The 16084-nt window shown below is 63.0% G+C and overlaps 1 protein-coding gene across 2 annotated transcripts in view; it reads left to right on the top strand.

The window, feature by feature from the left end:
- PRKCZ (protein kinase C zeta) overlaps positions 1 to 16084 on the top strand; it is a 51696-nt gene that overhangs the window by 24744 nt on the left and 10868 nt on the right. For both annotated transcript variants that reach the window (XM_084875801.1, XM_084875802.1), the window contains 5 exons: positions 7035 to 7120; positions 9531 to 9662; positions 11399 to 11480; positions 12662 to 12711; positions 14668 to 14856. In XM_084875801.1, the coding sequence (XP_084731927.1) occupies positions 7035 to 7120; positions 9531 to 9662; positions 11399 to 11480; positions 12662 to 12711; positions 14668 to 14856 (539 nt within the window). The remainder of the gene's footprint in view (positions 1 to 7034; positions 7121 to 9530; positions 9663 to 11398; positions 11481 to 12661; positions 12712 to 14667; positions 14857 to 16084) is intronic.

The following is a 16084-nucleotide window of genomic DNA, read 5'->3' as shown; positions in this document are numbered from 1 at the left end:
ACCGGCAGGCGGACATCCCCCAAGGGGTCCCGGACTGCGAGAGGGTGCAGGCCGGGCTGAGGAACACCCCCCCACCCAGTACGTGCAGCGGCCTCTGGTATTAGATGTAACGGGTGTATAGCAGATACAGAATAGACACACAGTTGAGACACGGATGCGATGGACATGCAGTAGACGCTGAACTGCCACATAACAGTGAGAGCAGATACACAGTAGCACCCGCACGTGCCCTGAGGAATCACCGGTCCCTCTGAGGGTGTTTGTCAGGAGGGAGGGCTGCGGGGGGGGGGGGGGGGGAGAAATAGAGGGATCTTCCTTCCCCCGGTTTCCTGGCGCAGACAGAGGGCCGCTCCTGTCGGTGGGGGCGGGCGGAGCTCTGTGTTGGACCCCAGCTCCCGGCCTCCTGCACCCTCACCCAGCTCCACCCTCAGGTCTGGCCAGCCTGCACCCAGGTCCCGAGGGCACCTCGTCCGTAGGCAGTTCAGTGAAGATTCTCGGAGACAGGCGTCCCGTAGCAGCCGGGTCTCCCCCAGACGCCCTCTTGTCCTTGTTTCCGTTTTCTCTGTGGTCAGCGGTACAGATGCACCCACACACACACTCCCCCCGGCCGTCCTCGGTGCTGCCACCGGGGCAGCGAGGATTTCGGTTTCCTGTCTCCGCCTTGGAGCCAGTTGAAGCAAGGCTGTGCCTGCCGTCAGCCCAGGCAGAATGGTGGCCGCCCCCCCCCCAGGCAGAATGGTGGCCGCCCGCCCCCCCAGCCCAGCTCCTGTGGCTCCGCCGTGGACGGGAGCAGCGTCCACGATGCCCCGTCGTCCATGTCACGTCATTCCGGGGTGACCGGTCCAGGGGTGGCGGGTCAGTCTGCATGAGGATCTCCTGCTGCTGCCCTTCTGGCCCCGCCCCCCCACCTGCTCCTTCCCCACAGCTCCCTCCTCTGTCTGGGTTAGCGCCTCCTGGGGGTGTCCCACTGCTGCCGGGTCACCCCTGGGTGTGGGCAGGGTCTCTGGGCTGGCCCCGGGTCTCACCTGCCCCTGGTCACCGCCTGGCCTCAGACCATCACTCACAGAGCCCGAGGGCGGGGGAGGGGGGAGGAATCTGTCTCCTCCTGGGCTTAGCCGCCCTAGCACCCCCCATACCCCTGCCCCGCCCCCCGCTATTTCTCGTGTCCTGGGGGGGGGGGGTGCGAGATCAGGGCGGGTCTGCGAGGCCTCTTCCTGGTGTCAGGCTCCGTTCTGTTCTCTCTTCTGAGGCCACTGAGCCCACGCGGGCACTGTGGGACCCTCACCCCCGACTCACCTCCAAAGCCCCACCTAAACCCATCACACTGCGGGTCAGGCTTCAGCCTGGATAGGGGGACTCACGGTCAGCCCATAACAGCGGGTGCGGTGGGAAAAAAGATGAGGTGTTTTGGGGACCCCCTGGGCCAGGACCCCACGGCAGCCAAGCAGACTGCCTCCTGCACGCCCCACACTGGGGATGGAGCCCGCAATCTAGGCCTGTGCCCTGACCGGGAATCGAACAGTGACCTCCTGGTTCATAGGTCGACACTCAACCCCTGAGCCACGCCAGCTGGACTTTAAGGATTTTTTAAAAGTCTAAATTGTATTTATTTATTTTTTATAACATATTTTTATTGATTTCCAAGAGGAAGGGAGAGGGAGAGATAGAAACATCAGTGATGAGACAGAATCATGGATCGGCTGCCTCCTGCACGCCCCACACCAGGGATGGAGCCCACAACCTGGGCATGTGCTCTTGGCTGGAATTGAACCTGGGACCCTTCAGTCTACAGGCTGACGCTCTATCCACTGAGCCAAACCAGCCAGGGCTAAATCATATTTATTAACAGTTCATTTCTTTATTGTCCTTAAATATTTTTTTATATCTATAGATACTAAATTACTAAATTTTGTTAACTTTATTAGGCTTTTTTAATATTTTCTGCTTTTTATATTAATATCAGGTGCTACCGATTTAGGATCACTCTTCCTTTCTTTCAAATGGATACTTTTATGGTCACGAAATCTTGCTCTTTAACATGAAAAATGTGACTAGCGTGTACTTCTTGGTCTGATGTTAATGTGACACCAGCTTGTGGCGGGGGTTGTGTTCATGAGGCGTATGTGTTTCCATCCTTTTCCTCTCAGCTTCCCTGGATCTTGTCCTGGAAGTGCCTCTTAGAAGCGGAAGTTAGTTGTTCTGATCGGACTGAGGCTGGCAGGTCTCCTAATGGCAGCCTGTAGTCCGTTCGCACGGAGGGTCATACTCGTGACTGCGGTGTGAAGTGTGTCTGTCGTCTCTTTGTAACCGGCCTTCCAGTCCTTCCTTTGGTTTTAATCCAGTGTGTCATTCTGTTCCTCCCTTTTATTAGCTTTGTGAGGTGGTGCTTTAGAAAAATACCTAGAGCCCTGACTGGTGTGGCTCAGTGGATAGCACGTCGGCCTGCAGACTGAAAGGTTCCATTCCGGTCAAGGGCATGTACCTTGGTTGCGGGCACATCCCCAATAGGGAGTGAGCAAGATGCAGCTGATCGATGTTTCTCTCTCATCGATGTTTCTAACTCTCTATCCCTCTCTCTTCCTCTCTGTAAAAAATCAATAAAATATATTTTAAAAAAATACATAGAACCCTGACTGGTGTGGCTCAGTGGATAGAGCGTCTCTCTGCGGACTGAAGGGTCCCAGGTTCGATTCCGGTCAGGGGCATGTACCTTGGTTGCAGACACATCCCTAGTAGAGAGTGTGCAGGACGCAGCTGATGGATGTCTCTCTCTCATTGACGTTTCTAATTCTCTATCCTTCTCCCTTTCTCTCTGTTAAAAAAATCAATAAAATTTATTTTTTTAAAAATACACACACACACACACACACTGAGTTAATCTGGCCACTCAATGTGTAGTATGTATATCAAAGGCCTGGTGCATAAATTCGTTGCCTGCTGGTTGAACACCTGGTCAAGGGACATTTTGCATATCAGCCTTTAATTCTATAGGATACACACTGAGTGGCCAGATGATTATGCGTTTAGAGCTCGTCATCATCTGGCCGCTCGAGTATTTAAAATGGCCTGGCTTCCTGAGACGTTACAAGACCCGCCTCCAAGGATCGCCTCGCTGGTTCCCAGGAAGGCAAGAACCTGCACCCTGACTCCCCATCAGTCTTCCTCCCCATCAGTTTCCATGCGGCCGTTGCTGTGTGTGTGCAGCGCCCGCGGATACTGTGAACCACGCCGTCATCCGTTCGTACCGGCTAATTCCCGGGAAGGGGCACCCGTCCCAGATTCCCCGCTGCTTCCCGCCCTCCTGTGACACGCCTGCGTGCCTCCCGCTCCGCTCTGCTGGCGGGAGCTGGTTTGTTTCTGGAAATGTCTGTCTTTGGCCTTCGCTGCGGGAGGGACGTTCTCCGGCATGGCATCGGTGACGCAGGCGTGGCGCTGCCTGCGGGCGCTGGGTGTGTGTGTCCGTGGCCCGTCGCCAGCCGCCAGGGCGCCGTTCCCTGGAAGGCGATCCTCTCTCCTCCCTCAGCCGGGCGGAGGGGGCGGAGGGGGCCCTGACCTGCCCGGGCTCGGGCCGGCCCGCTCTCTGGGTCTGGGGCCTAAAGTGGGCATTGCTTTTGCCGAAGACCAGTCGGCATCTTTTCAGATTCACCCCGTCCACGCCTCTGCCCCTGCCCCTTGTCCACATCTCCCCCAAATCGTGTAGATCCTTCGCTCTTTCCCGTGTTTTCCTTCCTGCCTCGGTCTGGGGCCTCCCTCCTACCACCCTCTCTTGTTAGTCTAACCTGCTTTTTTTAAAAACTGTGTTTTTATTGATTTCAGAGAGAGAGGAAGGGAGAGGGAGAGAGAGAAGAACATCAGTGATGAGAGAGAATCATTGATCAGCTGCCTCCTGCACGCCCCCCACTGGGGATGGAGCCCTCGACCCGGGTGTGTGCCCTTGATCAGAATTGAACCCAGGAACCTTCAGACTGCGCTATCCATTGAGCAACACCAGCCAAGGCAGTGATGGCCATTTTTGATCAAACATTTGCCTGGAATGAGCTGTAACGGCACCTCGCCCTGGGAGACGCTGGCCCTGCCCTCCTGGACACAGAATTCGTGGAGTCGCTCCCCGTGAGGGGGTTGGCCTGGAGGCGTGGCAGCACCCCTGCCGCCTCCGAGGCTCCTCACACCGTGCTCGGTGCTGTCCCCTTGCCGCGTCCCTGGGCGGCCCGGGCGCTGCAGGGCTGGGCTGGGCGGGTCACCCTGTGGCGTCCATTTCCAGGGAACAAGGAGCCTTGGCTGCCGTCCCTCGTGCTCCGGACGACGCCACGGCCACGTGCGGCCCAGACCTGGGGGTGCGGTGCGCAGCCTGTTGCTTTCTGTTCGTTTTTAAATGTATTTTCTTCGCCTTGTCAGCGCCGTCAAGACGCCAGGTTGCCATGGAGACAGCTGGTTAAAATTCCCCGCAGCGTCCTAATTATAGCCGTTCCGCGGCAGCGGCGGCGGCGGCGGCGGCGGCGAGCCACTTTGGAGGCCGCGGAGCGGAGGCGGAGAGGGAAGCCAGCGCCACACCTGCCCTCGCCGGCTGCGCCTTCACGGCTGCTCAGAGCCACACGGGCGGTGCCCCGGCCGGGCACAGTGGCCAGGCTGCCTCCAGGGCCGCTGAGCAGCCGTCCCCCATGTCTGTGCCCCGGAGGCCGTTCCCTTCCCCCGCGTGTCTGCGGCCCGATTCCCACGGGGTCCGGTGAGGCGTGGACGTGGCTGGGCACACAGCGCAGGGCCGGGATCCCCGGCGCCCGCCCTCACCGGCGCCCGCGAGTTCCTTCCCCGGACACTGTCCGTTCCTCCCTTCTCACGTGGCATCACGTCCCAGGAGCAGGGCTGTGACACATTCTCTCTCTCTGTTTTTTTGGTTAATTCTTACCCGAGGATGTTTTCATTGATTTTTAGAGCGTGGGAGAGGAAGGGAGAGAGGGAGAGATCCCGAGAAACATGGACGTGAGAGAGACACATCGATGGGTTGCCTCCTGCACACACTGACCAGGGCCCAGGCTGGGGAGGAGCCTGCAGCCGAGGTACCTGCCCTTGACTGCAGTTGCGCCCGGGACCCTTCAGTCGCAGGCCGATACTCTATCCACTGAGCCAGCCTGGCTCAGGCTCTCCTGTTCTTACGAGGACACGTGTCCCATCACAGGGTCCTGTGACCTCCCCCAGGCGCCTCCCTCAGCGGCCCCACCCGCTCAGGGCTTCCCCGTAGGAATCGATGGGGACAGACAGACCCAGGGCTCTCATGAGGACTCTGTCCCTCGTGTTCCGCTCCCTCCCGCCCCTCGCTGGGCTCCCCAGGGCCCTCGGCCTCTGCCAGAACGGCTGAGGCTCGGCTTCTGTTCTGCAGCTTTAGGCGACCTGGAGGACACCCGGGGTGTGTTCAGACTTTGCCCTGTTGAGTGCCTGGCAGAGGGAAGAGCTGGCGCCGTGGGGCTGGTACGCCCTCTGACCTGCTCACCCCCTCCGCCATCCCACCTCGGGCCCTGCACCCGCTCCCTCGCTCTGTGGGTGTGTGTGTGTGTGTGTGTGTGTGTGTGTGTGTCAGGGGTGTGAATGCCACACGGACAGTCACTCCTGTGGATGTTAGCAGGGACTGTCATGGGCCAGGTGCCCCCAGAACAAGCAGGGGTGCATCTGTCGCCTGGGAGAGGCCCTGGGTGCTCAGGGCAGGCAGATGGGGGGGCAGGCGGGATGATAGGCACGTGGACGAGGGGACCCCAGGCCAAGCCCAAGGCGTGAGCCCCACGTGGTGGGGAGGGAGGTGCTGGCTTGGCCCCCAGCCCAGCCCAGATCTCCCCTGGGCGTGGAGCCCTCGAGGGAGGGCCAGGCCACGAGGCCCCCATCCTGGCTGTGGCTCCTGCCCCCAGGAACCCAGCCCGTGGCTCTGACCCTTCCCCCGTGAGGGGGAGAAGCAGGTTTGTGCTCCGTGACCAGATCCCGGCATTCCCGCACAAACCAGGCACTTGCTTGTTTTAAAAACATTCTGTCCAGCCGAAACCGGTTTGGCTCAATGGATAGAGCGTCAGCTTGGGGACTGAAGGGTCCTAGGTTTGATTCCAGTCAAGGGCATGTACCTTGATTGCGGGCACATCCCCAGTAGGGGGTGTGCAAGAGGCAGCTGATCGATGACTCTCTCATCGATGTTTCTAACTCTCTGTCTCTCTCCCTTCCTCTCTGTACAAAATCAATAAAATATATATTTAAAAAGTAATAATAAAAAAAAACAAAAAAACATCCCGTCCAGTTTCCACATACGTGTCCCTGCCCCGGCCTTAAAGGCGGCTTCTCATCCGTGTCACAGGGGCTGGGCCAGGGGCTGGGCTGGAGACCTGAACCGGGTCCCAGCCGGGCCGTGGTTCCGGGAGAGGGCTGGCCACTCCCCTCCTGGGACTGGGTCGCATGCGTGGCATCAGAGTGGCGTGTGATGACGGGATCTTTTTGCTTCCCCTGCCCCTGGTTCGCTGGGCTGGGGACCCGTGGGGGCTCGCATGGGGGGCTGGGCCGGCTGGGGGGCTGGGCCGGGCTGGGGGGCTGGGCCGGGCTGGGCCGGGCTGGGGGGCTGGGGGGCTGGGCCGGGCTGGGGGGCGCTGTGGTCGGGCTCTCTGACCGCGTGGCAGCCGCAGCCCCTGGGCGGGCGGGAGGCATCATATCACCGGAGCTGAGTCTGAGTCTGAGTTGCATCCGTCCCGGTGCAAGGCGCCTGGTGTCCTGCCGGGGCGAAGGGTGCACAGGACACGGGGGACACGGCGGCCGCAGAGGGTCCCAAAGCCTGACCCCGGCGGGTGGCTGCTGCCTGGGCCCCGTCTGTGTGTGTCTTTCCCCCCCCCTCCCCCCTGGGGCCGTGACAGGACCACGTGATGGGGGGCCACGTGAGGAGGGCAGGCGGGAGCCGGCTGCTGTCATCACGCCCGTCTCCCAGGCCCCGGGGTGGGGGTGGGGGTGGGGTGGGGGTGGGGTGGGGTGGACTGGAGCTGCGGCCGCAGCTCACAGCCTCCATGTCCTTCCAGAATCCATCTACCGCCGTGGAGCCCGAAGATGGAGGAAGCTGTACCGCGCCAACGGCCACCTCTTCCAGGCCAAGCGCTTTAACAGGGTGAGCCCCCCCCCCCCCCCCCGCCGCCTCATCCTCCCCGATCCCCCCCCCCAGGATATGGGCACTGGCTGTCCTGTGCCCAGTGCTCTGTGCCGAGTGCTGGGTGCTGAGTGTTCTGTGATGAGTGCCAAGTGTTGAGTGCTTTCTGCTGAGTGCTCTGTTCCAAGTGTTGGGTGCTGAGTGCTTTGTGCCGGGTGCTCTGTGCCGAGTGTTCTGTGCCGGGTGCTGGGTGCTGGGTGCTGAGTGCCCTGCTGCTTTAAGGCAGAGAGAAGGAAGGGGAGGGGAGCGCGCTCTGCCCGCACACAGCGGAGAGGCCGTGTGGAGGGCCACGGGCCCCTCTCCCGTTGGCAGTGGCTTCCCAGGCTCCCTGAGTCCATGTCTGTCTCCCGGGGCTGGGTGATGCTGTCTGCCTTGCCCCTGGGTGCCTGGCTGTGCTGTCTGTCAGGCCTGTGGCCTGTGGTCCTGCCGCGTGTGCAGAGATGGGTGTGGGTGGGACAGACCCCAGATGCGTGGTGACGGCGCCGTGTGTCCCGGCAGGAAGGGTCTCGTGACCTTGGCCCCCCCACGCGGCCGCCGCCCAGCCCGCGGTGAAGGGCCCTTTAGCGTGTCCCGGGCTTCGTGACCCTTCGATCCTCTGGAAACTCCGCCCGCATGGCCGTGCCGTCCACCTCACGCGGGAGGGGGTGTGGGGGGCTCGCGGGGCTGTTGGGAAGCACCCAAACCCGAGGCTTAAAACAAGCCGGGCGTCCCCCCTGGTGGGGCAGGGCTCCCTCTGCGTCTCCAGGGGGTGTTCTTCCCACTCTTTTACTTTTTATACTTTCTTAAATTGATTTCAGAGAGGAAGGGAGATGGGGAGACAGAAACATCAATGAGAGAGAATCACGGATTGGCTGCCTCCTGCACGCCCCACACTGGGGATCAAGCCTGCAACCTGGCATGTGCCCTTGACCGGATTCAAACCTGGGACCTTTCAGTCCACAGGCCGATGCTCTACCCACTGAGCCACACTGGCCAGGGCCTTCCAGCGTTCTAACTGTGGTGCTGCGGGTGCTGCTGCTGTTCCCAGGCCGCTGTTCTATCCCCACTTCTCCCTCTGCCTTCCCTGCCCTCCCCCTGTGCCCGCAACCATGCCACTGGGACCCCAGGCGTGACTAGGCCCACAGCCTAGCCGGCCTCATTGAACTTGACTGACTGCCCCTACAATGATGCTCGCTCCAAGTGAGGCCTCCCTCGGAGGGTCCGGTGGCCATGGACCGGGACACACACACATACACACACACACCCCTGAGCTCAGTACGGCCCACCTGTGGCCCCCCCAGGTCCTCAGAGCCAGGCCCCCTCACTGTGTTGGCTCAGACGTTGGTCCCTCAGGCTGTGGGGGAGGGGTTCTGGACCCCCCTCGTGTGGAGCGCCTTGTCCAGAGGAGGCCACTGCCCCCCGAGGCACAAGGCGGGCCAGGCTGTGGGAGGAAAACCCCTTCTGATTCAGGGTACGGGCCCTGCCCCTCCGGACCTCCCCACCCCAGTCACACGGGTTCCCCCACACGGGGAAGCGGGACTTGGCAGGGACCTGCTGTGCCCGAGTGCCGAGTGCCTGTACCCCGTCCCCGCCTGTGGGGGCTCGGTGCCACTGGCCCAGAGAGGGCGCGTCCGTCCGGGAGGGCTGGCCCTGGGGCGGCTGCGGGGCCACGCCCCGACCTGGTGGTGTAGGGTTCGACCAGTTTTTTTAATTGAACTCCAGCCAGGCTGTGGGTACAGGTGCACCCTTTTATCTGGACCCTCTCAGCAGAGAGAGATGTGTTTACAGCCTGTGAACAGTCATAGCTGGAAAGTTCTAGCTGGGAAGCATGGGGCCTGGGCGGGGTCTGGGCGTGGGTGGGCGGGGTCTGGGCGCTGGTGGGCGGGGCCTGGGGCTGTGGCAGAGCTGAGACCAGCTTGGTTCTCACACGTGGGAGCAGCTCCCACTCAGGAGCAGCAAACCAGCTGGTGGTGACCCTCAGGGTCCAGTCGCTTAGGGCCCTGACGTACAAAGTGGCCAAAGACGGTGGCCTGGGGCCCGTGGCAGTCCCAGCACCAGGCAGACATTCGTCTGTCCCCGTCGTGTGGGTGGGCCCCTTCCCCAGCCTGTGCCCACGGCGCCCACGGCTGCTCAGCCCTGCCCAGCGGGCGTGCTGTCCCTCACACAGCAGGGCCCCTCCTCGGGGACACGGGTCCCCCCACTTGGATGACCTGAGGGGGCTCCTGAGCCCAGGCAGGGCCCAGTGTCTGAGGAGACGAGGGGCCCAGGCCTCCCGTGGCCCCAGCTCCACGCCGCCATCTTAAGAGAATCCCCAGAGGCCCTTTTGGCCTCGCACCTCGCGGTCCCTCGGGCGTGGGGAGCCGGGCCGCCTGACCGCGCTGTCCACCCGCAGAGAGCGTACTGCGGCCAGTGCAGCGAGAGGATATGGGGCCTCGCCTGGCAGGGCTACCGCTGCGTCAACTGCAAACTGCTGGTCCATAAGCGCTGCCACGTGCTCGTCCCGCTGACCTGCCAAAGGCATATGGTGAGTGCCCTGTCCCCGCCCTCTCTCCCACCTCCCCTTCCCCAGCCCTCCCTGCCTGACCCCCCACCTCCTCTCCCACCCTACCCCCGGCCCCGCCCTCTCCCCCACCTCCTCTCCCCACCCCCGGCCCTCCCTGCCTGACCCCTCCCCCCTCCCTGCCCGGCCCCGCCCTGTCCCTGCTTCCTCCTAGTCCCTGCCCTGGAGGACACGGAGGGTGCCTGTGGGCACAGGGCCCCTCTTCCTGAACCCTGAGAGCCCCCAGTGCCCTTGGGCGGCCTGGTGCCCTCTGCGGCTCTGGGCAGGGTGGGGGGTGAGCTGTGGCTCGTCCGACCCAGTGGTGGGACCTGCCAGGAAAGGCAGAACTCGCCCGCTCTGGGCACCTCCCCCTGAGCATAGGCCTCCCGGCGCGGGCACAGCTGGCTCCTGCCCCGGTGTGGGTGGCCTCAGGGCAGAGGGCCGTGGGGTCCCCGCACAGAGGCGCTCAGTTCCTTTCACTGTGGCTGCCGAAACCCCCAGCGGGCACATGCCCTGGGACCCCCTGGGTCAGGGCTGGGAACCTTTTCCTGCCCTGGGCAGGGGCACGGCAGGAAGGGGGTGGGGAGGGGGCAGAGACGGGCAGGGACAGGACGGGTATTTATAACATTCTCCGGCCACACAGTATCACCAGCTTAGAATGAGCCTGTTCTGTTGGTAACAATGTCACCTCACCTCACGCCCCGGCAGGACTGACCCAGCCCGCGGGCTGGACGTTCCCCCGTCCTAGGGGTCCCCAGGACCACGTCCCCTCAGAGATGAGTTCACCCCAAAGACCAGCCGGTCCCCAGGCTGAGGGAACCCACGCGGGCGCCCAGGTGACCCCGCGGGGAGCTGCCCCCATTGTGACTCCGTGTGGAACCCCGTGGGCGGACGGGGCTCAGGGCTGCCTGGCCGCCGGCATGCCCAGGAGCCGCAGCGAGGGCTGGGGGGCGGCTGGGCCTCCGGGGAGGACACCCGGTGCACACGGCTCCTCCGCCGGGGGCAGCTCCGGTCACGGCCTTGCGACCAGGTATCGGCGGGCAGGGCATGTGAGGACATGTATGAGGACACGTGTAACGACGTGTCTTATTTCTAAATGTTTTCCGTGGGTTCAGGGAGAGGGAATGGAAATATCAACGATGAGAGAACCATTGATCGGCTGCCTCCTGCCCGCCCCACGGGGGTCGAGCTCCGAAGCCGGGCCTGAGCCCTCGCCCAGAATCGACCCGTGACGACCTGGTTCGTCGCCGACACTCACCACGGAGCCGGCCAGCAATCATGCCTGCTTTTCTGTTTTTATTGTTTTTATTGATTTTTTACAGAGAGGAAGGGAGAGGGACAGAGAGTTAGAAACATCGATGAGAGAGAAACATCAATCAGCTGCCTCCTGCATACCCCCTACTGGGGATGTGTCTGCAACCAAGGTACATGCCCTTGATCCGAATCGAACCTGGGACCCTTCAGTCCGCAGGCCGATGCTCTATCCACTGAGCCACACTGGTCAGGGCAGGGGTCTGCTTTGATAGAAGCTTTGCAGTCTCTCCTCTAGGAGCTCCAGCTCCTGCACCCTGGCCCTGGCCCTGCTCCTAACCCTCCGCCCTTAGCCCTGCCCCTGCGCCCTGCCCCTCACCCTACACCTCACCTTCCGCCCTGACCCAGTGCCCCTGGCCCTGCGCCTGCCCCTAACCCTGCGCCCTGGCCCTCGCCTGCCCGTCCCGCAGGATCCCGTCATGCCGTCCCAGGAGCCTCCGGTGGGTGGCAAGGACGACGACGCGGACCTCGCTCCCGAGGAGACCGATGGCAGTAAGGGCGCCTCCTTCCCCGCGGGCGCTGGCTCTGCCCCCTGGGCGCCTCCTTCCCCGCGGGCGCTGGCTCTGCCCCCTGGGTGCCGCTGGCCTCCCCTGCGACCCCGTCGCCCTCCCAGGGGCCGAGAGCTGCTCTCCGGGGCCTTCCCTGGGCCCCGCGTCCCCCCCGAGGTGCTGCCGTGGGAGCCGGGGCTGGTCCCCTCTGCGCCTGCAGGGCATCTGCCAGGCGCTCGGCGTGGCAGCCACCGCGCCGGCCCCCTTAGCTGGCCTCGGAAAGGGGTCTGCTGGGCAGCACTGGGCGCTCGGCTGCGTTGCCGATCCCGGGGTTTGTAGGGTTTTTTGTTGGTGGGCACAGGCTCCTCCGTCCCAGGAGCCCTTTGGGCTGAAATGCGGCCAGCCTGTTAGCACCGCACCTGCCACAGAGAGGACTCCTAACAGCAGTGCCCGCCACTACCCAGCACCCACCACCCAGCACCCAGCATCCACCACCCAGCACCTACCACCCAGCACCCAGTATCCACCACCCATCACCCACTACCCAGCACCCAGTATCCACCACCCATCACCCACCACCCGCCACCCAGTATCCACCACCCACCATCCACCACCCATCAACCAGCAACCACCACCCAGCACCAAGCATCCACCCACCTGCCTACCTGTCCATCACCAATCAATCATCCACATTCACTCACCCACTCACTCATCCACCCAACATCCATTATCCACCACCCACCATCCATCCACCTATCCATTATTCATTCATCCATCTACCTACCCACCACCCACCCATCCATCCATCCATCCACCATCCACCCATCCATTCACCCACCATCTATTATTCACTCATCTATCTACCTGTCCATCCACCCACATACCCACCCTTCCACCATCTACTTCCACCGACCATCATCCACTCATGCACCATCTCCTCCCCATCCACCTGCCACCACCTCCCTGTCATCCATCGTCCATCTGTCCCCGGTGAGAACAGCCTGGCAGGTGGACACCAGCCTCTCACATGACTGGTTTCATGGGCTGCGAGGGGCCGGGAGGTGCGTTTTCCTCACTGGTGGACCGGGCATGGCTGCTGCAGGTGTCGGCCCCGAGCACCGCTTGCCGGGCCCTGGTGCCGGGCCGTCCTCCTGACCCTGTGACTCCTTGATCCTCTCTCCCTAGTTCCTTACCTCTCCTCCCGGAAGCGGGACAGCATCAAAGATGACTCCGAGGTGAGTGTGGGATGCCTCAGAGTCCATTCTGTCTGGGTCCTGTGTCTCCTTCCTGGGCCAACAGAGGAATCTTACCGTGAACTGGACACGTGTGGGGATGTGGCTTGAAGGAGGGTATCTTAGGGGTGTGCAGGTGAGCCCCTGCAGCATGGGGCAGACATGCGTGAAGTTTAGAATATTTGTAGTTAGTGAGAGGCGACCCTGAGTGGTTAGATGACAGAGTACTAAAAGGTGAACGTGGCAGTGTGAGCCGTGGCTGAACCTCAGAGTGCGGGTGCTGTGCTCAGCATCTAACCCCCTCCCGGTGTAGGACACAACCCCTCCCGGTGCAGAACGTAACCACTCCCGGTGCAGGACACAACCCCTCGCGGTGCAGGACACAACCCCTCGCGGTGCAGGACACAACCCCTCCCGGTGCAGAACACAACCCCTCCCGGTGCAGAACACAACCCCTCCCGGTGCAGAACACAACCCCTCCCGGTGCAGGACGTAACCCCCTCCCGGTGCAGAACACAACCCATCCCGGTGCAGGACACAGCCCCTCCCGGTGCAGGACACAACCCCTCCCGGTGCAGGACGTAACCCCTCCCGGTGCAGGACACAGCCCCTCCCGGTGCAGGACGTAACCCCTCCCGGTGCAGGACGTAACCCCTCCCGGTACAGGACACAGCCCCTCCCGGTGCAGGACACAACCCCTCCCAGTGCAGAACGTAACCCCTCCCGGTGCAGGACACAACCCCTCCCGGTGCAGGACACAACCCCTCCCGGTGCAGGACGTAACCCCTCCCGGTGCAGGACACAACCCCTCCAGGAGACCGCCCGCCTCCCGTGCAGGTCACCAGGCAGCTTGTGGCCTGTGCTGCCATCAGCCGCCTGTCTCGAGTGGCCCACGGGCTCAGAGACGCTCACAGGGTCGTAGGCCGCAGGCTCATTGTGAAAAGGCGCCCTCTCGGGGGGTCACTCTCCCCAATCAGCACCTGTTTGTCAGCCTGGATGGTCTCCGGCCGTCCTTGGGGTTTATGGGGTTTCCTTCCACGGGCAAGATTAAGCCCACCCACACTGAGCTCAGCCCTGCCCCTCCCTGTGGGACAGAAAGTTCCCACCCTCCCACCTCCCAACCTCAGTCTCTCTGGTTGGTTTCCCTGGCAACCGCCCTTCCCAGGTGATGGAGGGGCTTTCCAGTCGCCTTGTTAGCATCACAAAGGCCTCTGGCTCCTGGGAAATTCCTGGGGCCTTAGGAGCTCTGTTCCAGGATGGGTGGGGGTGGGAGGACCAGATACAGGACCTTTTCCTAAACCCGGGCCAGAGGGGGTCGTCAGGCTGAGAGGGTTCTGGCCCGGCAGACCTGCTGCTGCCCTTCCTGTTCCTCCCGGCTCAGGCCTGTGCCACCTCTGTCCACAGCCTCAGGGAGCTGCCCCGGCTACTTCCCAGGTGTCCCCCAGATGCCCCGGTCAGTCTCCTGCCTGTGATCCGAGAGTGAAAGTCAGAGCCTCTTACCTCCTTGGCCCCCAGGGTCCTGGCAGAGGTGGGCGTGCAGGAGGCGGCCAGCCCACAGGCAGGGAGGCAGTGGTCGCCCCTCCCTCTGCCCACGCGTCCCAGTGACACTCGCTTTGGAGACGGGGCTGGTGCTGGCCGGGGAGGGCCAGGCCGCTCCAGGCCGCAGCCTGATGCCCTGGGCACGTGAGCCTGCGGCCTCCTCAGTCCCAGCGGGGCTGCCCCCACGCATTCCCAGATCCCGGCTCCCTTACTCTATATGGGCCGCCGGGGCTGGGCTGGGCGGCGGTCTGGAAACGCAGAACTCCTCCCGCCCAGAGCCGCACCGGCCGCCATTCTCAGCTCTTCTCCCGAGCAGGGGGCTGGAGGGCGGGCGCAGCCGTGGTGGAGGTGGCAGAGATGCCCCGTGCTTCCCTGAGTCCCACCAGTCCCCCCACTCCTCTCCGTTGTCCCCCCGCTCAGGACCTCAAGCCGGTCATCGATGGGATGGACGGCATCAAGATCTCTCAGGGGCTGGGCCTGCAGGACTTCGACCTCATCAGGGTCATCGGGCGCGGGAGCTACGCCAAGGTCCTCCTGGTGCGGCTCAAGAAGAACGACCAGATCTACGCCATGAAGGTGGTGAAGAAGGAGCTGGTGCATGACGACGAGGTGAGCCGGCTTCGGTGCCACGGGAGGAGGTGCCACAGGGGGAGGTGCCACGGGGGGTGCCGCGAGGGGAGATGCCATGGGGTCTTGTGGGAGATGGCACCCTGGGAGGAAGTGCCACGGGAGGGAGTGCCACTGGGGAGCAACGGGGCACCACAGAGGTAGTGCCACGGGAGGAGATGCCACGGAGTCTCACTGGAGGCGGCATCCCGGGAGGGGAAAGCCATGTGGAACCACACGGAGAGCCACGGGGAGCGCCACAGGAGTGCACGGCACAGTTTATTATGTGAACTCTAGTTCTGGTTTTGTGGGCTTTATTCTTTTAAATCAAAGTGAAATACACATGTAACTAGCCAGGTAGCCACCCTGAAGTGACGCACCAGTGGCATTTAGCACCCCCACCCCCATGTTGTAACGAGGCACCACCACCCCCTCTCCCCGGTGCCAGGCCATCTGGTCCCCGACAGGACACCCGTCCCTGTTAGCCCCCTGGCAGCCCCGCGAGGCCCATCGGCTCCGTCTGGGTCGCTGTCCTAGGCGCGTGCACACAGGTCACACTTGGGGCCTTAGCGGCCGGCTTCTCTCCCTGCGCGTCTGCTCCAGCTCCTCCCAGCCCTTTCACGGCTGAGGAGCGTTCCGGCGTGCGGTGGCCCCTGGGTTGTCCAGTCAGTATGCGGGGCCCTGGGTGACCCACCCCGGCCGCTGTGAGGACACAGGAGCAGAGCGATCTGTCAGGGCCTCTGCTCTCAGTCCTCGGGGCCTTCCCGGGAGTGGGATTGCGGGTCATAGGTAAGTCCACGCTTACCTGTCTGAGGAGCCGCAGCCCGTCCTCCCGCCTCTGCTCCCTCACGTTCCCGCGGCCGCCCACGGGGCCCACTCCCAGCCCCGCCCAGGACCTGGCTCTGGGTTCGGTTGGCTGTCCTGGTGGGTGTGACGTGGTCGTGGCTGCGTTGCCATAGTGACTAGAGGTCCTGAGCCCCGTTGCTGGACCTGTGGGTGCATGCATGTGGGTTCTTTCTCTCCTGCACCGGATGCAGGTTCTGTGTGTAGATGTGGAGAAGAGACCATTTTCGGGGCCGTGGCCTGTGATTGCGGCTGGGACATGGCTCATGCCTGGCTCATGCCTGGCTCATGCCTGGCTCATGCCTGGCTCATGCCTGGCTCATGCGTGAGGGCAGAGCTGGGCTGGGCCTGAGTGCTCACCTCCCCTCCCCTGCAGGGGCATCTGGGC

Source organism: Pipistrellus hanaki (assembly GCF_964339955.1).
Source record: "Pipistrellus hanaki genome assembly, chromosome: 2".
In the NCBI taxonomy this organism is placed as follows: Eukaryota; Metazoa; Chordata; class Mammalia; order Chiroptera; family Vespertilionidae; genus Pipistrellus; species Pipistrellus hanaki.
This window is presented reverse-complemented; position numbering and strand designations above follow the sequence as displayed.